This window comes from Molothrus aeneus, chromosome 4 (assembly GCF_037042795.1).
Source record: "Molothrus aeneus isolate 106 chromosome 4, BPBGC_Maene_1.0, whole genome shotgun sequence".
Classification (NCBI taxonomy): Eukaryota; Metazoa; Chordata; class Aves; order Passeriformes; family Icteridae; genus Molothrus; species Molothrus aeneus.
The window spans coordinates 67,679,379-67,704,424 of record NC_089649.1 but is presented as its reverse complement, the minus strand read 5'-3'; the positions used below and the strand labels follow the sequence as shown (position 1 = coordinate 67,704,424).

Sequence of the window (25,046 nt, the reverse complement as noted above, 5' to 3'; positions counted from 1 at the left end):
ACACGGCCACCGCACAGAAGCTGCGGGGCGGGGGCCGCGGCCCTCCCGCATCCCCTCAGCGCGGGCGGCGCCCCCGCCCCGCGCGGCGCCGCGCTCGGCCCCCATTGGCTGCGCTCCGCCACGTGCCGCCCCCGCCGCGCGCCGGCTCCGCTACCTGCGGCGGGGCCGCGCCGCGCCCGCGCCTCAGAGCGCCGGGGCCGCCGAGCGCCGCCCGCACCGCCCGCGGCACCGCAGCGGGGACGGCGCCGGCCCAGGCCCATGCAGCGGCGCCGGGCCTGCGGGCTCGGGCCGGAGCAGTCGGCAGGATGTGCCCCACCGCCCGCGCCGGAGCTTCCAGGTCTCTCCCTCCCTTCCAGGCAGGGAGCAGCGGGGATGGGGAGGTGCGGGCTGCGAGTTCTGGAGCAGATGGGCGGTGGAAGGCGGGTTTGCCTTGAGCTGGAGGGAGAGGATATGTTGGCTGCGGCTGGCTTGAGTTGTTCCTCTGGAATAAAATTTATAGGCTTCTGCTTCTCTGCGGGTTCCGACAGGCGTTTTGTGAGGGATTCTGTATTTCATGCTTGGAGTGATGTGAATGCAAACCAGATACGGCTTCTGCTGTTACTGCCAAAACCTTTCTGTTTGCTTCAGCGCCACTCACGAAAAAGAGTTTCCTTTTTTTCCCCCTTTGTGCTGAGATTTTTTTGTATCTATTTTTTCTATTTCAGTAAGTAAGATCAAACTGTAAGGCTGCTGGAGGAGGGATGTTTATTCTGCAGCTCTCTTTAGTTAGGGAAATGATTAGGAAATGTTCTTTAAATTACTGGATGTAAATAGCTCTGCGGTGGAAAATGACTGGCTTTGTATCATTCTAGGGAAAAGGGTAGATAAAGATGTATATTCATTATTTCCCTAAAGAAAACTCATTAAGATAAATGCTCTTTTATGCTTCTGAAGTGGATATATATTTTTAAACTGCAGCTGACAATGGGACTGTGCAGACTCGGTTCAGAGGGGGTGTTTTCCATGCAGACTCTGTCATTCCATCTGTTATGCTGCAGTGAGGTTGCTATCTCCCTTTTGCATCATGCAGCAGGAAACCTTGAGCTATCCAAACTCAGGGAATTTCTTTTCAGGGGTCAAAATGCAGCTGGAGAGTTAGGTCACAAAAGCATTTTGGTGCATTGTCTGCTTCCGTGGGGATGATGAGAAATGAGCTCATCCCTCCTCTGGTTTCCTGCAACTTTTTGAGGTTTAGCATCCTTCCTTCCATAGAGTTCCAGCAGATTGTCTTCCTACATCCTGCTCTTAACTGCCTGTCAATCATTTGGCCAAAGTGTGGTAGCAGAAACTTCCTTTTACCCAGGAGAATGGGCTAAAAATGTTCAATTTTGTTTGCTTTGCATACATCAGATGTGAAGCGTGCCAAGACTGCTGCAGAGTTGGAGCATTTGGTGGGTAGGTTGTTTGTTTAGATTAAGAAGCCCTGGAACACTTCAGTAGTTCCTGAGGTATAATCAAGGCTAAATAACCGAAAAAGACCCAGACAATGATTCAAACTTGTCATGGTGTAATTTTCAAATTCTGTGTAAGTCTGAATGGAACTTGCTGTAACAGAACAGGTTAAAGCATCCCCTGCAGGCACATCCAGTGCTTCAAAACCAGCAGGACACAGGACTTCAGGATTATGGAGGAGTCTTCCTGTCACAAGCAGCTCTCACTGATAATGTCATTCATTAATTATTAAAGACTTCCTTAAAATATTTGTAGTCTGTTATTTTCCATTACTCCTATGGCAAGGCTGTTCCTTTGCTGCTCAGGAATCTTTTGCCAGTAGTCCCTCTTTGTTTATGTCCACTTTTTCCTGTGGGCTAACATTATGATTTTGTTTGAAAGGTTTTGTTTTGGCTTTGGTATTTACATGTTTGTTGTATCTAAGGACGAACTCTCAGTTCTTGTTTTGCAAAGCTGGACAAGCCAAGCTCTCTGTTCCCCTTGGGAGAGGCTCTTCCTTTACCCATCCCATCAGCACTCTCTGCAGCCTGTTAGGTCTCCTGAAGTTCAGAGCTTAAGCATTAAAATTGTTTACAGCAATGTTTTTTGCTGTATTGCAATTTTATTTTCTGCCTTTTCTTTTTTATTTTCTGCTTTTGGCATCTCCTCTCTAGCTTCTGCAAGCTCAAGTGTGATTTTACTATCATGTCTTGGAATGTTAGATGATAGTGTGGTAAAAATGCTGCTGTAATATTGACATTGTTTCGTAATCACCAGTTTTTTGGGGCTATTCTGCTGCATAATTCAGATGTCATATGAAACATCTTGGCTGTGTTAAGTCTGCTGTTTCCTTAGCCCAGTAAAGATTAAAGCTCTGCCCTGCCTTTTCAGACCATTTCTTTTAGGAAAGATTTTTTCCCTCAAACTTCCCATGTAAGGGGAAAGACCCAATTTGTTTTGGCTTCCTTGCAGGGGCTCAGAAATCTCTTCCACTCGTGCAAGATGAGATGTCCTGGTGCACTGTGCTTTCTTCCTGGCTGGTGTGGCTCTCCCTCCAGGTGCTGGAGTGGTGCAGGGCTTCCTCAAGTGTGGGTCTGGGGAGGAGGATGAGGAAGAGGAGATGTGCAGAGGGGCAATTTTGGGTAGCAAAATGCTGTCACACTGCAGCTCATTCACTGTGTGTGTCTGTGGGCTTCAGCACATGCTGAGGGGTGGCTGATATCAGGCTCTGAGCATCCCAAGCAGGCAGGCCACTGTTTCTTGCTCCTGTCTAGAAGCTTCCCTTGTAAGAAGGACACTTAAATGTTTAATAGCACACTGTTCACAACAGCAATACTCTTGGCAATTTTGGGTTTTTTGGGATTTTTGGGTTTTTTGGGAATGGGGGACTCTGGCATCCCAACGGGAATTTTGGGATTTTTGGGAATGGGCGACTCCAGTATCCCAAAGGGAATTTCGGGATTTTTGGGAATTGGAGACTGTGGTATCCCATGGCAATTCTGGGTTTTTTGGGATTTCTGGGTTTTTTGGGAATGGGGGACTCTGGCATCCCAACGGGAATTTTGGGATTTTTGAGAATGGGCGACTCCAGTATCCCAAAGGGAATGTCGGGATTTTTGGGAACTGTGGTATCCCACGGCAATTTTGGGTTTTTTGGGATTTCTGGGTTTTTTGGGAATGGGGGACTCTGGCATCCCAACGGGAATTTTGGGATTTTTGGGAATTGGGGACTGTGGTATCCCATGGCAATTCTGGGTTTTTTGGGATTTCTGGTTTTTTTGGGAATGGGGGACTCTGGCATCCCAACGGGAATTTTAGGATTTTTGGGAATTGGGGACTGTGGTATCCCATGGCAATTTTGGGTTTTTTGGGATTTCTGGGTTTTAAGTTACCCATTTCTTCCTGCTTGGCTGGGACACTGACTTTCTGTGGCTCACTTGTGAATCAGAAAAATTCCATATTCAGATGCTGCTTTTGTCTGTCACAAAGCATCAGCAGCCTGCTTAAGTGTTGAAGCACATCTTGGTGATGTTTCTTGTGTTTATGTTTTATGGGTTTTTTTGCTGTTACTCACTTGAGAGCACCTGAAGGAGGTTTCAGAGAAAAGCCTGCAAAGAGAAGAGGGTGCTAAGATGTGAAATTAAGAGAATATCTCTATTTTGAACATTGAGCTGTCATTTAGAACCTCAGTAAGAGTTCTTTCCCTATAATATTATTTTAGCAGGACTGTTTTGATTATTTTGGACTGCTAATGTCCAAAAGGTTTCCTGTGAATGATGCTGAGAGGCAGTGATGGTGTTACACTCTGAGTATCTCTAGTTAAGCTGATAATTGGGCTGTATTTGAGCTGAAACCATTTCTTTTGATGTTCTAGCTGGATGACCCAAGGTTAACAGCAAAGTGTAGCCTAACTATGTGTATCCTTCCTAAAGGAAAAGAGTGCTCAAGTAGACACAATTATGTAAGGTTGTTAATGACTTTATGAGTTGCTGGTCGATGTTGCAAAGAGGATGTAGGAGTGACCCATTAAACAATTAGAAGAAAACACAAGTAGAGTGTCACAAGGCAAGGCTTGAAAAATCATCATACCTCTAGGACACTAAGATTGCTTTGTGATATTCCTGCCTCCAGGAAAAATAATTTTCATCTGTCATCCTGTTGGTGCCTTTGACAGTTTCTGTCAACTGCTCTGAAATTCTCATTTGCTCCTTGTTTCGCTTTTTACCAATTATGTCCACACAAATAGGGTTCAGTAATAAGTTCTCATTTTCTGAGGAGACAGATCTTGACCAAATGAACTGCAGCTCGTACAGATAGCATTGTTTTAAATTCTTATTGTCTGATAAAAAGGCCTTTCCAGACAAAGTTCATTTTGTAAGATGCCTGTTGTAGGTGCTTATAACCATTTTATAGGCTAAACTTTTTTTCTGCTATCACAGATGTATTCTTCAATTAACCAAAACCACTGATTCTGTTCATGAAAACAAATGCTTTTTTCATTCAGTAGTAATAGGCACTAAGCAGATAATATTCAAGGAAAGTTTCTCAAGTGCCTAAATGTCAAAATGCCAACTTTACTGTGGTATTTATTTAGTGGTAGATGAAGAAATAATTGGCAGAAGTCTCTAATTTTTAAATTTAGCTTCATGTTTTTCCTGTGGTGAGATGTCAGTCCCTAATCTGCCACAGCTCCCTGGATGCTCTCATTATGTCTTGTGATAGGAAGTGGTAGGATGGTGATCAGGAAATTATTTGAAGATAAACATCCAAGAGTGAACATACTGCTACAAATCATGACACAAAAGTCTCATGCTTTAGCATGTTCCTAGTAAGTCTCCTTTGGATCATTAATATCACTGGAATTTTCCCTCATGCTGGTGATTTTAGAGGATTTTCGTCATGCACCATTGAACATAAAATCCTTTAAGAAGGTATTTCTGCATTCACTGTGTCATAGGAGGAGATTTTCCAATCAGACACATTTCCTTTGGGATAACTTGTCTGTATTTCTTTCCCCACTTTTCCTGAGTATTTTCTGAATATGGGCAAATGGGGCCATCCAGATGAAAGGCTTTTTACTTTCCTTGTATAGATTTTAAATTCAATTTCAACATGTGGGCAGGTTGTTAGCTTTTCTGATCTCTCAAACCTGTGTTTAAAAATCAGCTGAAAAATTTGGATTTATTTCTGCAGAAATCATTGGATGATTAACCTCATGTTAACCTCATGAAGTCCATTGAGGTCTTGCACCTGTGCCAGGGCAATCCCAAGCACAAATCCAGGCTGAGCAGAGACTGGATTGGGATTAGCCCTGAGGAGAAGGATTTGGGGGTGCTGGTGGGTGAGAGGCTGGACATGACCTGGTCTTTGGAAAAGGGCACAGAGTGGCAGGGCAAGTGGGAATGACTTCAAACTGACAGAGGGCAGGGTTAGACTGGGTATTAGGAAGAAGTGTGAATATTCAGAGGGTGGTGGTGTTCTCTGGGAGCAGGTTTCCCAGAGAAGCTGTGGCTGCCCCTGGATCCCTGGAAGTGTCCAAGGCCAGGTTGGAAGGGGCTTGGAGCAGCCTGGGACAGTGCAAGGTGTCCCTGCCCATGGCAGGGGGTTGGAACTGGATGATTCTTGATTCCATGAAAGCCAGGCAGTCCTTTACTCACTGCACTTTCTGGAGTGCCTCTTGCTAGAGGATGTTCTTTTATTTTCCAGATTGCTTGTTTTGTAATAACAAATCCTTCATGTCACAGGAGAATATGTTTCCAAATTGTTTTTGTATTAAGAAATACTTTGTGTTTTGGATGGATAAAAATACCTTGGCAGCAGTTTAACTGCACAGCTCTTGTAGCTGTGGAGTCCTTTGTGTATAATGGGGTGCACAAGTAACTCTCATTAGCTTCAGCATTTTTTTCTTTGCAGTTCACACCTAATTGTTATTGAGATGAGGCTTGATCCACTGTTGGTTTAAGAATATTTGTCTATCGTGTTTTATATAAACAGATAGAGGTTATTTGTGAAATTTCTTGTTTATGGTTTATTGTTTCCAATGAAGAGATGATGATGTTTGAAAGCATGGTAAGGATCTGAAGGTATCATGCTTTGATAGGGAGAGTCCCTGAGTAGGGAAACCTTGGGGGATTTGTGGGCCTCCCATGCTACTGTAGGTAAACTGGTAAGACACAGTGTTTACTCATCAGTTAAGTTATTTTGTTCTTTCCAATATTAGAATTGATGATTAGCAGTTGTATTCATTGACAAAAATCCTATTGCTTCAAAATTCCCTGAATCAAGACTGGTTTGCCAATTCAAGAGACTTGAACTGATTGTGGGATGGATGTAGGAAAGAATTGGGAAAATTTTATACTGATTTTTGAATCAATTTTGTAATGATGGACTTAAAGTAGAGCAGACAATGGAGAATTCCACATTTTTCATATTCTTAGCTAGCATCTGAGAATCTGCTTAGTGACTGGCTTTGAAGCATAAGCCAAAAACCTGCCACCTAATTAGTCATTCCTTTCATTCCCTTTTTTAATGTCTCAGCCCTTACATTTTGATTGCTGTGGATTTCAGTCCTGCAGAAGCAAACCAAATCAATCCTAACTGTAAATGTCACCAAACTGGTTTTCATGTTTTGACATAAATTAATAGCATTCTCTTAAAATACTTTATCATTTTTGAAAACTTAATAAAAATTAATAAATTGTCTATTTGGTCAATAATGAGGATAGATTGAAATGTGTAATCTTTTCATGGGCCCAACTCTTGCAAGTAGTCACAGACATTAATGTTGGAGTTGTCAGTTTTTTGTCATTTGTTTTCTCCAAATGTGTCCAAAACTAATGTGTAGTTAAAGTTTTCTTAGTTATTCTCTTCTAACTTCTTGCATGCAGTTTTGTGGTATATCTGTGGGATTTTTTTGTCTTGCTTAAAAGTCACAGAACAGGAAATTCATACAGAATTCATTATTGAACAATTACCACATCTCAATTAAAAGTGTCTTGCTCAAGTTTTTTGTGTAAAAACCACCTTCTCTGCTTTAAAACTTTGTGTTTCTCTTTTGAAACAAATGTTGCTTAAAACCAAGTAGCTTTTGTCTTATCCTTTACTGATTTTGGAAATATGTTCAAGTAATTTATGTGTCTCTGATTTAGGGGAAGAGGCATGAAGTCAGCAAGTGGCTTTTGGGTATTTTTGCATTAATTTTCATTTCTGTTTTAATGCCTGCAGGAGCCCCACCATTCATGATTTGTAATTCCTTTATGTAAGTGTGACTTTTGGGTTTCATTTTCTGGGGGCTTTCCCTGCAAGCTTCTTCATCTTGTTACAGGAACTTCAAAGGCTGCTTTGTGCAGCAGGGCCTTGCTATTGACTGCCTTGTAAAGCTGGGTGTTCCCACTGCTTCTGGTGCTACTGTGGGAGGAGAAAGTGGAAGCATCACCTGTGTGGGGTTGTGGTTTTGGGGTTGGATGGGAGTGTGGTGAGGATGCAGGTGTGTGCATCATCCTGCACTCGTGTGCAGGCTGTCTGCTCCTGTCCCCATGCCTGCTGAGACACCTTGGCTTTGGCTTTGGGTAAATCCAGGTGCTGAAATGCATTTTCCAGAGTGTGGCAGTGGTGATGTACAACTTGATACATGCTGCCTTTTAGCATTCCCACATTAAAAGACTTCCTGAAGGCTTAAATGAATTGCTTCTGAAATACTCCAAGTGTGGAAATGTTGTCTACATAAGAATAACAATGAGACAAAAGTAAAAGAATAACACCACTAAAAGCTTTGGAGTATATTGTATTAATGGACAATTTAGCCTTGTAGCAGCTTTGCACAGATCACTTAAGTTCAGTAGATAAAACAAATTTAAATCCCTTGATTCCTCACTAATTACACCACAATGAGTAACTATAAAAGTGTCAATGCAAAATGTGGTCGTAACACCACAACACTCCTGAGCTGTCTTTTGTCCACAAACTGAGACATTTGCATTTATGGCTCTCAAAACAACAGTAGCAGGGCCCCTTCCTGAAAGAATGTAATGGTGTTTGTATGCAACACCTCTTTGGTCCTCCTCTGCAAACTCAGAGACTTTAATTCAGACAGACTGTGGGAAAGGTGCACTCTAAGGTGCTTGTTACTGCCACCTTGCTCTTTTGGGCAGTCTTGCACCATTCCAGCCAGTGAAAGGGCTCATTGACTTGAATAAGGGTGCAGGATCCAACCCTGAATAATTAAAAAAAAAAAAAAAGCTGTGCTGGACAGATGCATTTTGACTTGTGTTGGTCTATATTGGTCTATATATATCAACTTGTTTGAGAAGGGACTCATCTGTCATGATCATGACTGACAAAAATCAAACTGAAGTAAACTGTTGCAAAGGAATTGAAAACTGACATCATGTCATTTATATAACAAAAAAAAATCATTGTGCATACTAAGAGTTGGACTTGGAAAGGATGTGTTGAGGTGATTAAATTCTCTGTTTCATTGTTTCTTTTTGCACATCCATGATGAGTGAATCAGGGAACAACTGGAATTTGTTTTGCTCAGAGGCAGGGATCATTTTCTGATAGCACTTACTGCAGTCTTGTATTCTTGTTTTACTCCCTTCTGTGTTCATCACCCTCCACCTCTTCAGTTCCTTCTTTGTCTTTCAGATCTCTTGCAGCCTGGTACCAAGTTTGACTCATTCTTTTACACAAAATCCATTCTGACCTGGGTTCCTATGACCTGTGATCAAGTTACCTCTTTCTGTTTACCTGAGAAAGAATTAATACCTGCATTGTTCTCTCCTGAAAATAGGTGAAGCTTGTTTCCTGCTTTTTCATTTTTGAAAAGGTCCCATTTCATGCTTCTCCCCAGCTGTGTTTGTGGAGATCTGTGGGGCTGACAGATGTAGTTGCTGCCTTGTTTTATGCTGTAGCAGCTTTCTGTGCTCACATCCCTGCCCTGAGCCGTTGGTGTTGGTGAGTGATCCCATCCCTTTCCCAAACAGTGCTGGGTGCCTCCTGTTTGTGCTGGTGTGAGGCAGCCTCCTCTGAGTTGATCTGATGGAATGTCCTCTCTGTGCTGCGTGGGGCAGTCCTGGAGCTTCCACATGGCATGCAGGCTGTGTTCACTCTGCAGCACCCTCTGGTCCCAGCTCCTGCTGGGTGCTGGTGTGATCTTGCTCCATGAACTGGGGCTGCTCCCTGTGCATGCTGACAGTGTCTCTGTGGATTGCTGTCACCTCTGAGCTGTGTTAGTGTCCAGGTACTGCATGAGAGCTGCTGAGTTGCCTTCTCTGTGTAGTGTGGCAGGAAGGATGTGTGTTGTAAAGGTGACAGTACCAGTCCTGCTGGGCTGGCACTGGATGTCTCAAGGTAGAGCAGTTCAAGTTTGTGATCCATAACTTGCCCTGGGATATGGTCCTTGTAACACATTTTTTTACATCTTTACCCACGTGAACTTGAATGATTTGCTGCCAATAGTAGCTGAGAGCAAACTGATGTGGATGACTGGGGTAGTGGTGTCAACACCCAGTCTTGCACCCGAGTGCTGGTTTTATTCAGCAGTATAGATTCAGCCAGTTAAGATGAGGTGTTGCTCTGAGTAAATGAGGAGCTATTAAGGCTTCATAGGTTCCCTGTGACCTGCTGTTTTGTCCTGTGTCCTGGTGTCCTGACAGGTTGTGTGGTAGACAAGAGGTGGATTTGATTTCCAGCTTAACTGCTAGAATTCTGGGGGATGTAACTTACCCTTTAAATTGCAGTTTATCCCTTTTCAAGACAACCATGTTGGTAGTGACTTCAGATTTTATTCTAGATTTCAAAGGGGCTGGAACAAAGGCCAGGAAATAGGTGTGACAGCTCAGAGTCTATGCAATTAGTAAATTATCAGGTGGGGAATTTGAGGTTCTTAGTGATACCATAATAACCAAGTTACTTGTGTTTGAGGTAAGTGATCACGTTTCCTGCTGGCAAAAACCATTAGGGTTTTCCTGCCTTGCTGTGTTTGTGGGTTGTAATTGTTTGCATGTGACCTTGAAAGCATGACTTGACTGTTGCCTGCTCTTCAAAGGGCTTCAGACGCTGTTGTTGATCTTTATCTCTCCTTGTCCCACCCTCACCGGGTTTTTTGGCATTTGACCTTCCTCTGTGATTATCAGTAATAATTTCTCTCTGTGCAAAGAGACTGACTTTGAATCATCTTCTGAATTAGAAACCCTTGACATTTCAGTGGTCTGGATTTGATATCTGGTGGGGGTACTTCTGTCTCCTCAGCTCCTTCATCCTGGTGTTTAAGAACATCAGTTGTTTGTCCAATCAAGCAGTGTTTTCAAGTGGCTGTACAGGCTGGTTCAAATGGGTCATATCACCATAAGCAATGAAAAGAGAACGAGGGAAGATCATCCCTAGAGGAAAGCCTTCCCTTAGTCTTGCTCTTTTATAGAAGTTCTTGAGACAGAGCTGTTGGCAGGAGAACAGAAGAGGTGAACACCTTGGCAGTGGAGAGCAGAGAGGGTCAAGTACTGAGATCAAAGGAAGGAGCAGGGCTGAAATCCTCCCCTGTGGAGGAGCAGGCTGCACCTTTCCATGGTTGGCTGATCAAAGGGAGTGCTCCTTTGGGTGGGGAGGACAGGAAAAACCCTTGCCTGTGTTCCTTCTCCCTGGGAAAACCAGCAGGCTCATACAGGTGGGCTCTTCATGGGCATTCCATCCTCACATCTTTGGTTACTGGCAGCAGCCTGGGAGAGGATGATGTGCCAGCCTGTATTTTTCTTCCCAAAATGAATATTGGAGCGTGCTGATAGAAATTGTGGGAGCAGCAAGGTTGCTTCTTATCAGCTAAGGATCAGTGCCCTGCCCATCTGTGAGGGAGCACTGTGCTGTCCTGCTGGGTTCTCCCATGCTCTCTGCAGGGAGCTGTGCTGTGCTTCCCTGGTGCTGGCAGCCTCCTGGTCCTGCAGTGTGCCTGGAAGAAATTCCCTCCTCACCCTCTCTGGTGGCTGCTGTTGAAGTTGCTGGCCACATTGTTGGGGCTGCTGAAGAGGTCAGTGGTAGATTCAGAGCAGTGATGATGAGATATGTTTGTTTGGCTTTGGGGAAACTGGGGAGGTGATTTGAAACATGGGCTTCTGTTTTGAGGATGGCTTGTATGGGTTTTGTATGCTGAGAGCATCCTTGAAGCCTAGTGGGGGGCATAGCACAGGGATTTGATTTTGAGTCAGGGATCCTGAATACCATGAGCATATTGTTTAGAGTGTTTGATGGTAACTGATGTAATTGGCAAATGTTAGACTTCAGGCTTATGAAGCATGCAAAGACCTGGCAACATTTTTAGAATCATATTTTGGTGATGCAGCTGAAATGAGTGAGTTCTTGATCACAAGGAGCTCAGGAGCAATTCAGTATTCCTGGCACCATAACTAAGAATCACAGTCTTCTCTGGGAAACGAAGTTGTCACTCCCTGGGTGTCCTGTGAACTTTTCTTCAATTCAGCAAAAGTTATGATCACTTTTTCTTTCTTTTTTACAGCAGTGCTGAGTGACAGTAACTCTGTGAAGCTGAAAAGTGATCATTCACCTCCTGTGCAATGGTGTAAGGTGGCTGCACGTGAAGATGAGAAGACCAAGCTGGTTTTTAAAAGGTACTCGCAAGTAAGTGTCATTGTCACAGCTACACAGAGGACAGTTGTCCTACCCCCAGCCTGGGCAATTGTAAAATGGATGCAGAAATCAAGGCATGGGATTGCCACAGGCTGTGAATGGAGGGTTGAGCACACAGCTTTCCTGAAAACACTGTGAAAGCCAGGATAACTTGTTGTAGTACCTGTCTTCCCAAGGCAAAGTGAGATCCTAGTACTTCACTCACAAGCATTTCCAATCTTTTTTGCATACAGATAAATAACAATGCTGAGACTTCTGTACAGTCTGGTAACTGAGGGAATGGAAGGCCAGTGGATATTGAGTGGGTATCCTGGGGAGGTGTTTTCAGGTAGTTATTTTGTTATGAAGGCTTCTGGAATGCTACATCAAAAATCCTACTCCTTTGTTTATAGCTTGACATCAAATTAGAATTAAAAAGTGTGTGCACACATAGATCCAGGACCATATTTTATACCTGAAATGTTCACTACTGTGATGCCATTTGAATTTTTAGGTCTTAAAGCTAAAAAACCCAGAGACATACTGTCATATACACAGGTGAATGTAACCTGAATGGTGCAACCCCAGCTGAATCTGGGGATATTTGATAAACTTCTGGAGGAAAACCAGCCTCATTTGTCAGCTGTGAATCTCCTGCTCTCTGCCTGTTGGCTGATCTCCAGGGGCTGCTGCCTAACATGCTAATGAAGCTCTTGGATCACCTCTCAGTGGAAAATGTAATTTAGTTAAGTGAGATATGAGAACAGTCCTGCTTTTCCCGTGGTCACCTTTTTTGCAGCCTGTACTGTACACTGAGTGCTGGAATTGCATCTATTAGTTCACATAGTACAAGCTTTTTAAAAAAAAAATTTGGAAATTTGTATTAACTTTATCTGAAAGAGTTTCAAGAAGCATTGGGCACTTAATAACTTGTACATTTTTAAAAGACATTTAAACAAATATCTAATCCTTAGGAAACAATAGGAAATGAAAATCAATAAGAAAGCTCAAACTTCATACTTGAGCAAGAACCACAACTTTAACCAAATAATGATGTAAATATTCCTCAGATGGGTTTAAACATGAAATGAGCTAAGTTACTTTCTGGATATCAACAGTGTTACTCTTTAGGAATGAGAAATTAGTAGATCAAAAATATGAGTAGTCTATGTTCTTCAATTTTAAAGTTGGTTGGTCTTTTTCTGCTGCATGTTTTGGGGGTGTAAGTAACTAAGGCTTTTCATCCTGAGCACCTGAGTTCCTCATTCTGGCCTGCCACTGAGTTGAAAGTTTTGTTTCAGTGGTGGCCATTGGCCCAAAATCATCCAATTTGAAGTTCCAGCCTTTTTTTCAGCTTGCATGGAAATGTTTTCTAAGATATGACCTCTAAAGAAAAGTCACTGTTGGTTTCATTATGTGAGAATTGTTTGACTCATCAGAGATGCATTTAAAATATATGAGGCAGGCATTTTCCTTATCTAGGCATCTATATGTGTTCATACTTTTGTGCAGATAACTTTGAAGAGTTATACAAGACTTGAAGTAAACAAAGCAAAAGGGTTTTTTGAATTCAAATGCAAATATTCACATAAAGTTCAACTGTCTTAAATTTGCTTAAAAATATTGATTTAATAGTTGATTAAACATCAGAAAAAAATATTTTTTTTGTTTTTCTCTCCTACCCCCCACTGTCCTGCTTTTTAGAATTCTTGCACTGTTTGTGCTTGGAGGGTGCTTCCTTTATATTCTCAAATTGCATCTTGAACCTGAGGAATGTGACAGAACAAAAATGCCATATGTGGACCTTGGTCGTGTAAAGGTTGGTATTTTTTGGCTTTTTTTTTCATTTAATTAAAAAAAATGTTATTAATTGACAATACAAGACTTACAGGGCTCTACAACAAAGAACTAAAATGCTGGAATTATCTGTTGAGCAGAAATGTATTTTGCTTCATCTCATGCTCATTGTTTTTTGTTCTTGTAAAATGACAGCAGAAGCACGTAGAGAAACTGAGTTTTTGGGGTAAAATTAGATAACTGTGGCTTTAAAATTTGAAATGGACGTGTCATCATCCCATTTTGTCAGTGCACATGACACTGGTGATCAGAACATTGATGCAAATGAAAAGTCACATACTAAAAACACCCAAAAGTAATATATTAAACCAAAGGGCTTTTTTTTTCTTTTTTTACCTAAGCCAGTTTCCCAGTCTGCTTTGCCTTGTAGTTGCTCAGCTGTTTTTGGAATCACAGGGCAAATGTCCAAGAAGGTACAGCTATGATTTCATTTATTCATTCAAGGTAGCAGCTACTTTCTTTAGCTACAGTTTTGCATGCAGCTTTTAAAGAGGTATAACAGACACCATTGAAGCCTTTGCTACTTATCCTATTTACACTTTATAACAGAACTTACCTGCCTTAGGGCTGTTACATTTCTGTCTTTGAATGTCTCAATGCTAATAGGCAACTTCTAGCAGAAACCCTGCATTAAGACAGTCTAATCTTAGCATTACTGCATGTGCATCCTCCCCCACTTGCCATCATCCCCAGTGCTTATCTTTCCCCTTCTGAACCTCTTTGCCTCCCCTTTTTTCTCCTTTGACTTATTTATTTTTTCAATAACATTCCTGATTCTGAAGAACAAACACATTAAACCAAGCAAACCTGAAGGCTTCATGGACTGTATTTATTGCTATCTCAAAAAGTACATTGTGAAGTTGTTCAGTCATGCTTTGCCCAGAGTGGTGTTCATGCAGAAACCTTCATGTGGTGGTAGAGGAAGTTCTATAGGTTAATCTTGGTTAGAAAAAAGCCCCCAAAAAACCAGCAGCAGAACTTCCCTCCCTGCTCCTTCAGATACACACTATTGTTCCTTAACAGTAGAGGGGAACTAAATTAGCAGTAGATTTGAATCTTGTGTCTTTGACTCCTGTGTTTGCTCATGGGTTTTTTTAATTACACTAGAGGAGCCTTTGCTGTTTCTCTTTTTACACCAGATACCAGCTTGCCACTACAGATTTCTAAAAACGTGCACTAATAGTGTTTTGTTTGTAATATGAGATGGATCAATGTGTAGTTCTGTCTGTCACTTTAATCTTTTTATGCAGTATGGAACTGTAGTCTCTTATTTTGATGACTAGTCTTCGAGAGAAGGCCCATAACGCCCCCACTTAGCATTCCTTTTAGTCATTAGCACTTTGGCAATATTTATAGAAGAAGTGTTGCTTCATTCTGGTGAGTAACAAGTCCAGCTGCTGTTGCACAGAACTTTTACCCAATGGATGTGTCTCTGGTGGAATCTCAGAGCAGAACTCAGGTCATGCAGTTGAGCAGAGTGGAAATCCACTTGCTGCTAAATTAGACAGCTAGAAGTATGTCTAGGTTGTTTTTTTTTTATTTGGTGTTGCAAATGAGCTGTTGGTACAAACAGCTCATTTTCACTTAGCACTTCTGCTACCTGAATATATTCTTTAGAAAACGTCATGTCTAGATTTAAGTGATAGAGTGGAGAGGAATTCCTCTGCAGGTTTTCACTGTGCACTGGCTCATATCTACATCTGAGTAAATACTTCCAAATTGTTGTACTTCCACACTGAAGCTTTCTTTATAACCCCTGTGTTTGCTAAACTGTTGGTGGTTAGCTGGTGGCCCACAGTTTGAGGCCTTTGTGCCTTCCTGCAGCTGGCTTTCCTGGCTGAATCCTGTGTGTTTTGTTTCAGAGGGCACAGCAATTTGCCAGCGCTGTGCTGCAGGAGCAGTGCCGACCTTCTTATGCCAAGAAGAAGATGAGGAAGTTGTTTGCAGAGAAATACAGCATGGACATATCTCCCTTTGTAAGGAAAAATATGAATGAAGATGAAGCTTTATTTAAATATGAACCTCCATTTGGATTTCACAAGTTCTCTGATAAACTTAAAGATCTCCTTGAACTCTTACCTGAGCATGATTTACCAGAAGAGTTGAAGTCAAAGCACTGTAAGCGCTGTGTTGTTGTTGGCAGTGGTGGAATTCTCCATGGATCAGAGCTGGGTCACTTATTGAATCAGTTTGATATTGTTATCAGGTATGTCCTTTCTGTTTAAGGACTCCAACTACTTCTTCATTACTTTGAGCCAGCATTGTTTTTTAAGGGGAAAATATCTCCAACACTGATGCAACTTATAACACTGTTTCTGAAAGTGCTTTTGAGAAATTTACTTAGGACTTGGTGGAATTTTAAATCTTAGGAGCAAAATAAAATGTCATGCTTACAGGAAAGGAATTCAGTGTAATTATTTGTGGACTTCAGGTACAAAAATCACATGGACAGAAACTAGATAGAAACTAGTGACATCATGAACAAGTAGACAGTACTGTGTTTATCCCTTCATATTTTAAAGCTTTCAAATCTTAAACTTCAGGATTTAAGGACTCACCTCTGCTTTTTTCCCATGGCTAGTTTGGACGCTTCTTTGAAAGATTTTTTTTATGACAGCTATTTCAAACACAATAAAAAGTAATTGGTGTTTCAGTATACAGTTTGCTTACCTACTTTATAGCACACTTATCTTCCCTTATCTTTATGAGGTCAGTGACTGTTTTCTTTGATTGCTGTCATCTCAGACATCTGAATTACATGCTCTGTATTTGTGCCTTCTGAACATTACAGTTTGAACCACCTTGTTTTGAATCATGTAAAGTCACAAATAAAATTAATACCAGCATTTTCTCAACTTATTTTGTAAACTGAGGCTTGCTCATCTTATTAAGGAAATATTTCATTGAATCAATAGCCCTTATTCAAAGGTAAACAAATCTTATTAGCATGTGGAGGGGCAGAGAACTTGCATTAGCTGTGTTCTGAAGTTAGGGATGGCAGGATGAAAGTGATTTTTCTCTTGATGTAGAAAAGTTTGCAGGATTTGAGCTATTCTGCAGAACTAGCTCATGCAGAGCAATGATTCCATTCTTGTCAGCTGTGTGCCAGCATCTGAATTTTTTGGTGAAGTGGAAGTGATATAAACCCACAGGATGCATTGCATTGGAGGGATAATTTGAATGAATTTTTGTGTGGAATACTCGTGAGTGTGTGTGTATATATAAATATATATATGTGAAAAGTTATCACACAGGCAACTTTCTATGTGCTTTCTTCCTCTTCCACTTCTAAGCCTCTTTGAATTGACACAAAGCAAGACATATGAAGTTCTGCAATGCTGTCTTAAGTCACTTTACTCTTCAAGCTTTTCTTTCCCAAATTCTGCATTTGTGCCATTTAATCTAGAAATAGAATTGGCTTCCTCCCAAAGATAAAAGGGTTGCAGAAGTGCATGAGGCAAGAACATGTGGGTTGTGTGAAAACACCATAGTCTGTTCTGTTAAAAATCTGTGGGCCAAACAACAAGTTTTTGCTTAGTGTCTGATACTCTAATGAGATTGTAACCTGTTTATTTAATACCCCTCCATTGTGGGTTTGTTTTCCCCCAGGTTAAATGATGCACCAGTTCAAGGCTACGCGGATCATGTTGGTAACAAAACAACGATTCGGATGACGTACCCCGAAGGAGCCCCCCTTTCTGAGCACGAGTATCCTCCTGCAAGCTTGTTTGTGGCTGTTCTGTTTAAAGGAGTTGATTTCAACTGGCTTCAAGCCATGGTAAAAAATGAAACCTTGGTATGTAATGTGACAGTCTCACGTACCTGTATTTTTGTTTGGTTTTTTTTCTAATGCTTAAAGAACCTGACTATCTGTTACTTCCTGGCTTATCATGCTGAGGATCTTTTATATAACCTTGTGGGTTTTTTTAGCTCTGTCTCCTAGTTACAGTTGGACCAGCATTTGTGTTGAAGCCCCATGCTGACAGTAACACTGCTTTTTTTTTTTTTTGTGGAGATATTGGTGGTTTGCACCAGGCTACGTGACATACTGAGCGTTTGCTGAAGTGGAATTCATTTCACATTTGGTTTAAGTGACTTGACCAAGTCTGCAGAGCCCAAAATAGAAATGAGATTTCTGAATGCTAGTCCATTTTTTTAGCAGCTAAAGTCTGTACTGCTACAGTGGGCACATGGAATTAATGTGTAATTGAACATTTGTCTGAGGTTCCTAAATTATGAGGTTGCTTATTTTTCACTAAACATTTATAGAAGTGCTGAGATTTCTAAGGAACTGATGGAAGGGGTTGGTGTTTCCAAATTAATGTGAAGTGGTGGCTTCCACCTCTTTTAATCTGCAGGCAGATAATTTCAACAAGTAAAAGTTACGGAGACAGGTTTAGAAGCCAGCCTGTCAAGTCTTTTAACAGTTTGATCTCTGCTAGTTTAGGTACTCCAAATTCCTTTCTCAATTCTGTGTTTTGTACAATATGGGAAGGTGTGTTTAATCTTGACCATGACTGTCTACTACTACACCAAAGAGTCAGGAAGATGCTTAAGGGACTGGAGCATCTCTACCATGAGGAAAGACTGATAGAGCTGGGAGTGTTTAGCCTGGAGAAGAAAAGGCTTGGAGGGGATCTTATTAATGTACATAAATAAATATCTGAGGGGAGGATGTAAAGGGGATGGAGCCAGGCTCTTTTCGGTGGTGCCCAGTGATAGGACAAGAGGAAACTTGTCAGGTTGAATATCCATGGACATCTTTCTTAAAATCACCTAGACATGATCTTGAGCATCTGCCTCAAGGTATCTGCTTGGGTCAGGGAAGTTGGACCTTGTGATCTCCAGAGGCCCTGTCTAACTTCAGTGGCTCTGTGATTCTGTGAGCTGCAGCCCTACTTCCTTCAAATGCTCACCTGTCAGTTAGCTCAGCTCTCTGTGCAGGCACTGGCACTGAGAAAACTGATCCAGAGCACGATTGGGAAAACAGGAGCACTGCAACCTGTATTTGATCAGTTCAAGCTGTTGTTCCTTAAAGCATATTAAAAAAAATACCAGGTCTATGTTGGAGCTGGATCAGTTTAATTTTTTAATTAAATTAATTTGCTTAATGTTGCCCATTTCATGGAAAGACTTGCAGAATTAGTGTGATGTGATATTTCTTCTTCCATTAGCAGGCATCTGACTGACTGCAGTGGCATGAGATCAGAGTCTGGGATTCTGAGTCCTGTGTAAATCCTCTTCTGAAGGGTTGCATTTATCACTAGGTGGATGCTGTCAAACAACAGCTCTTCACTTCAGAGCTTGAGTACAATTGCTTTAAATCTGGTGCTTGCTTCAGAATGCCTGGTTAATGTTTGTGGGAAACTGTGCTTCCCTTCCCCATTTCTTTAAATACTGTTGCCTGCTCAGCTGTGCTGGGGCAGGCAACAGTATTTAAAGAAATGAAGAACCCATGGGTGCTGGTGAATATGTTGACTGATAAACACAAAGTGCAGTCAAGTATTCAGAATAAACAGCTATTCCCTCTACTGTGCTCTCTGCAATTCCAGGTACTTTAAAGGTTCTTCCTCTTTTGGGTCAGTCATTTGATCTTTACACTGATATTTCCAAAGCACCTTAGCTGTAAACTGCTAAATTTTTCAGGGTTACTGGTGAATTCTGTAACTTCTATGCTGTGTTTGTCTCAGTTTCCCTCTGAACTAGATTTTTTATTTCTCTTAGCCTCTGTGGGCACGACTCTTCTTTTGGAAGGAGGTTGCTGAGAAAATTCCTTTCACATCAAAGCAGTTTAGGATTCTGAATCCAGTTGTTATCAAAGAGACAGCTTTGGACATTTTACAGTTCCCTGAGCCTCGATCAAAGTTCTGGGGTTGGGATAAGGTAAGAAGTTTCCGTTGAACAAAAGGAGACCGTAAAATACAAAGTAAATAAAAGAAGAAGCTGAAAAAAGTTTTGGGCTTTTTACTTTCTCTGTGCAGTTTCTGTGCAGAGCTGGTTTCAGGTAATTAGGAAATTAATGTGCTTTCATAAAACTCTTATATTTTCTTGTGCAAAATCAATGTCAGATTTCAGCTCATCTTTTTAGACGAGGTATTTTGCCTGTATGCTGACATGCAATGGCATTCAGATGCAGTGAGACATAAACTCATTCCAGTGTTTAAAAACATGCATTTGATGTATGTTAAGCCTGTTAGAAACAGCCCTGTTAAGCTAAACCAGCCATCAGCTGTAGCCAGATGTCTCCAGCTGCAGGGAAAGCAGAGAGAGCCTGGAAACCAGGGCAGTGTGAAGCAGCCTTCCAGCTGCTGGAATTGCTGTGTATGCCAGAGAATGCTCAGGAGCAGCTGATGGGCATTTCCTCCCTCCATGTCCTTTGCTTCAGCAGTGGTACAGAGTGATGAATTGCCTGGTTTAATTACACACTGCATTTTTGTTACTTTAATTGCATGTTTGAGAAATTGAATGTCACTAGTTCTCTTGAACCACAAAAATACTAACCACCATCTCTTTACCAAAATGTGAAAGCACTTAAGATTATTGCACAAATATTTGAAGGATCTTCTCACATTTCTTTATCAAAATAACATATACCAAGCTGAGTATCTTAATGGTATTGTAGTATATTTGCCTCTTTCACAGGTTGTTTAGTGAAAAGTCATATTGTGAAGAATACTGTTAGAGAGCCTGTTGTTGCTCAAGAATTAGATAAGTGTACATTATGTCAAGTTTAACTCTGTGTCAGAGGTTGTTTGACTGTTTGAAGTGAAGGATCACTTGCAGTTTAACTACACAGTGATAGGGCATCTTGCTTCCACAGGAAAAAGAAAATTAGTGTTGACGGCCAAAAGCCAAATACTTAAATTGTTTAGTATTTTGCCCTGGGGTTTTTAGTTTTATTTGATCATTTAATTGATTTCTAGTTGTAGTTATAATTGATTTCAGTTTTAAATGAGGAGAGGGAATGAATAGACAAAGTCATTAAATTGTGTAAAGTGTTTGTAAACAAAGTAAAGGAAAATATGTTTGAACTGAGCAAATTTCACTTTTCTCCCTTTTTAGAATGTACCTACAATTGGGGTCACAGCAGTTGTTCTGGCCACACATTTATGTGATGAAGTGAGCTTAGCAGGATTTGGATATGACCTGGATCAGCCCAGCACACCTTTGCACTATTACAACAACCTCTGCATGGCTGCCATGAAAGAACAAACTATGCACAATGTGACAAGTGAAACAAAATTCCTGCAAAAACTGATCAAAGAAAAAGTGGTCAAAGACCTCACTGGAGGGATACACTGTGAATTCTGCAGCAAAGACAGCTAGTGACCAACTTGCAGCATGGATAGGATTTGTTACATTTCCAGAGGTTCAGCTGGATCAACCCTTTCCCTCTCTTTAGTTCTTTAAAGTGTACCTGAAATGGACACGGGATCCCTGCTGCCTTTTTTAATGTCCCATTCAAGTTGTCAGACTTCTAAATTAATTTCCCTGTGAGACTTTACTTTGCACATTTCTGTGAATAGCTGTGTAAATATCTTGTCAATTCAACTTGGAGTTGAAAGACATCCATTTAAAGTATTTAATATTTTAAGTTGTCTGAATAAAAGCAGGTTTTTTGTTTTCAAATGTATATGGAACACACATGGCTGGCCTGAATTGTCTAACAGAATGTGCAAGAGTTATTTTGTCCTGATCTGCTGTCTTTGTTAATCCAGTTCCTGGTATATTGACTCCTTTTCATGCATGCCATGAAAAGAAAAGCATATGCTTGTCAAGTCTTGCATGTCCTGAACTTGAGCATTGCATTTACTCCTCAAATACTTATATTCTTTTGCTAATACATTTTTTGGGGGGTGAAGGACAAATGTAGGAGTGAAGGAAAAGGAATTGTTGTGGCAACAACTGAGTAGTAAGTACTTTGATGTTCATGATTGATATGAAAACCATTGATATATTAATGTTTTGGGTTAGAATCCTGCTTTGTGAAGCACATTCGGGCCCAGGGCACTCTAAAGAGGAATTAGCCAGGAGGAGGCTTTAACCCAAACCAGGTCATTTGTCATTTCCATTCCTGAAGACCTGCCTAAATGTTTCTAACTAGATGATTTGCAGCAGAGTTCAGCTCCCCCAATTAATGAAGTGGCATTAATACAAAATCTGCCCCTTCTTTAAAATTTATTTTTGAGTGACTTGAGAACTGCTGGTTCTATAAAACACTCATTTGTATCAATCATTTAGCAATTCTAAAGCCTGTGACTAGGTTACAATTTCCCCTGGTTAATTTTATGATCCTTAAGTAATTATAGATATTAATAGTCACCTTAATAGTTTGCAATGCTTGTGAAGTCCAGTATTGACTATTTAATTGGAGAGGTAGAGTTGTTGGTTTTCCCCAAGTCAGTAATTGGGTGAATGTTTAAGTTAAGAAGAAAATCACTATAAGAAAGTAGCATAATCTATAACAAGGTAGATAACTGCTGAAAACAACAAATTTAAAAGACAAAAAGAGAAAAGAAAGCTATAGATGTATGTTTTTGGGGGTGGAAATCAGTGCACTGCAAAGGCACTGGGCTGTGCAGATGTGTAAGCAAGTTTTTATGTTTTTGTTATTAGCAGAGTATCAGGTGTGACTGTTTGCACTGAGGACTGGTGTTACTCAATCTACAGTGTGAGAAAAAAGCTTCCTTTGGCAGTGGAAGCCTGTCAGCAAATCAATCAAGGGTTGGCCTAAAAATACTGTTCTTAGTCATGGACCCTTCACCTGGTGAATGTTCCCACTTTTCTTTGTTATGGACATAGAGATGAATGAAGTTGTAGTTCCACATTTTAAAAATACTCATGTGGAAATGCAAGGTTGGGGTGGTTGTGTTTTGGGTTTTTATTCTGTGGAGAGCAGATCTAATGGATGATAATGTTAGAATGCAGGAGCAGCAGACTGATGCTCAGTGTTATACTGAGAGGCAATAAAAGGACATCAGATCATGAACCATAACCGAATAAAGTTGTGGACCTCATCTTTCCTAAGTCCCACATGTCTACAGGTCCTTTAAAGTCAGTTGTGGGGGGTGAACAAATTTGAAAATCAGGAATTCTTGTTTCTGGCACTATGTTCATAGCAATAATATTAATCTAGCCTTCTCTTCCATGAAAAACATTAATTTTTATATTAGCAATAAATTTCTAGTCTGTTATTTTTTGTAAGTATATGATATTATTTAATTTGAAAATATTTCATGTGTGAAGAGTTTTATACAAATAGTCCTTTAGTTAATATATTAAAATGTGGTGACTGTTTTCTCCTGGTATTTAAACTGGAAGCTGAATACATTAATTTCATTTAGTATTAATGAAATTTTGGAAGATTTCAGAATGTGTGTATTGGGAGGATGTCTTGAGTACACCAGAAGTCTGTATTTCTGAGCACATGGTCCCTCACCACTTCATTTTGTTCAACAACTTAAAAATAATCAGTTGATTAATGTAAATGCCAATAGCTTTTTGGAGATGCTGTATTTACTGTCAAATTTGCAAACTGTGTGGATGTAGGATTAGATTTCCTACCTGTTTTATGGCTTGTGATAAAACTTGTTCTCCATGGTAGTCTGTGCAGACTTGACACTCCATGAAATGGCAGCAAAAAGCAATAAACTGATGAAACCACTTTCTATTTATGTATTTGTCACTCAGTTTGCCAACTGTTCTTCCTCCTCTTTTAAGGATGTTGCATGTCTTGCTGATCCAGTTGAAAGTCTTGATGCAATCCCACATACCCCAAAACAGGGGAGATGGTAGCTGGTAACTTTTTCTCTGTTAGTTTATGCCTTTTTAATGCCTGTCAGTGGAATTATCTGTCTGGTGCTTGGAAGAGAGGAAACCCTCTCAACACTGACCAAATTGTGGGCTTACAAGATTTTGAAGTTAATGTGGATGAGAATATTTTGGACTGGGTTATAGCATTGGCCTTAAAATCAGGGGTGTGCCTCCTACAATGGTGTAAACTAAACACTGCAGCTTCTGATCTGTGCCTCAGCCTTGCTGGAAGAGATAAGAACAAAGCTCTGTGTGTTCTGTTACTGTTTCACAGATTTATGCTTTGCAAAGAATCTGCATCCTTTGTAAATAGGCCTTGATAGTGTTTGGTTAAAAAGTCTCAAAGATTTTGGGAGCTGTGATAAAGCCATGTGTTCTGCATTGAAATCCTCTGTGTAACTCTCTTTGTAGGAGCTATCACAGCCAGGGATATGCCTTATCTATTCTGGTGCTGAATGTTTTCATGGTTCCTGTGCAGGAAGTTGCACAAGGAGACATGAAGATCTGCCTGGCTGTGGAGTGGGGAAGTGCCAAAAAGGGTGACTGCAGTCTGTGGTGGGTTGGCATCAAAACTGGGTGCTAAACTTGTGGCGACTCTTGAGATGCTGGTAAGGAACTGAAGAGAGTTCAGCCTCTCCATGCATGGATGTGTGTGGATAGCTCCAGCTCTCGTGCTGCAGTTGGAATTCCTGCAGGAAATGGGAGGGCAACAGAGGAGGCAGCTGTGTAGCCTGAGTCTGATCCTCTTACCTGGGCAAGGGAGGATGAAGAGAGAGCACTTCTGTTAAGAACAGCTCAGATGTGATCCTGTGCCTTCCTTCCTCCAGCCTGCCAGCAGCAAGGTTTTGTACAAATGTTTGATTTTACCAGCTTAGGAAAAGGTTCTTCCCCCAGAGGGTGGCTGGGCACTGAGCAGGCTCCCCAGGGCAGTGGTCACAGCACCAGCCTGGCAGAGCTCAGGGGGTGTCTGGACAATGCTCTGGGGCACAGGGGGTGACTCTTGGGGCTGTCCTGTGCAGGGCCAGCAGCTGGACTGGATGATCCTTGGGTCTCGGGTCGGCTGTCTGTCTCTGCCCCGGGACGCGTGGGATGGTTCTGAGGCAGCCCGCGCTCTGAAGAACGAGTCTGGACTCTTCACTTTTCAGGTTATTTTTTCTTATCTACAAAATTTTCTTTCTGTCCAGCCGAGATCTGCTCAGCAGGGCAGCCACAAGCACTCTGACCGCCCCCGAGGCGGTGTCGTCTTTATATACTACATATAACATATTTACTTTTCATTCCCAATACCTATCACTTATGTCAGACAGTGCACTTCTACTCTAAACCAATCCCCAAGTGCCAGCATCACAGCAGAAAATGGAGAACAAGAAGAAGAAAGAAGGACGAGACACGCCCTGATTCCTCCATCTTGTCTCCATAACCCGAATACCAAAAACCCCAAAATCTCTATTTCCACCCTGTAACTACATCGTTCTTGCACCATTCAAACCCGTGTGGCTCTCATGTCCTCATACACAGGTGGCAATTCGCTGCAAGGATCCAAGTCAAGCCACCAGGTGTTCTGGGCAATATGCCAGGGTCTCTGAGCCCCCCGAGAGGGTTTTCGGCAACTCTGGACATCCAGAGGGACGTGCTGAGTTCCCACACTTGGGGGTCCCTTCCAACTCAGCTTGTTCTGTGATTCTATGAAATGTAAGTACATCCTGCTCAAAAGAGTTTTGAGCCATTTGGCATCAGCATTGTCCCCCATCTCCTGAGGGTGCTGGAAGATAAACAACCCACCCCTAGAG

General features: G+C 41.4%; 1 protein-coding gene across 7 annotated transcripts; it reads left to right on the top strand.

Moving 5' to 3' along the window:
* The first annotated feature begins 214 nt into the window (after positions 1-214).
* On the top strand, positions 215-23,111 carry ST3GAL5 (ST3 beta-galactoside alpha-2,3-sialyltransferase 5). Of its 7 annotated transcripts, none has more exons than XM_066548751.1 (8): positions 216-337; positions 11,477-11,588; positions 13,291-13,405; positions 13,785-13,856; positions 15,306-15,649; positions 17,053-17,239; positions 19,168-19,326; positions 20,506-23,111. In XM_066548751.1, exons 1-8 carry the CDS (start codon positions 259-261, stop codon positions 20,767-20,769), a joined length of 1,332 nt encoding a protein of 443 aa, XP_066404848.1. In that variant the 5' UTR covers positions 216-258; the 3' UTR covers positions 20,770-23,111. The 7 variants fall into 7 exon arrangements, with proteins under 7 accessions (XP_066404851.1, XP_066404848.1, XP_066404850.1 ...); XM_066548753.1 differs by having other exon boundaries at positions 227-337; positions 11,480-11,588; XM_066548755.1 differs by having other exon boundaries at positions 231-337; positions 11,477-11,598.
* The last annotated feature ends 1,935 nt before the right edge of the window (positions 23,112-25,046 follow it).

Coding starts and splice junctions, on each gene's coding strand:
- ST3GAL5 (XM_066548751.1), top strand. CDS start 259: ATGCAGCGGCGCCGGGCCTGCGGGCTCGGGCCGGAGCAGTCGGCAGGA. Junction 13,406..13,784: donor TGGACCTTGGTCGTGTAAAG/GTTGGTATTTTT, acceptor TTTTTACCTAAG/CCAGTTTCCCAGTCTGCTTT. Junction 17,240..19,167: donor TGGTAAAAAATGAAACCTTG/GTATGTAATGTG, acceptor TATTTCTCTTAG/CCTCTGTGGGCACGACTCTT.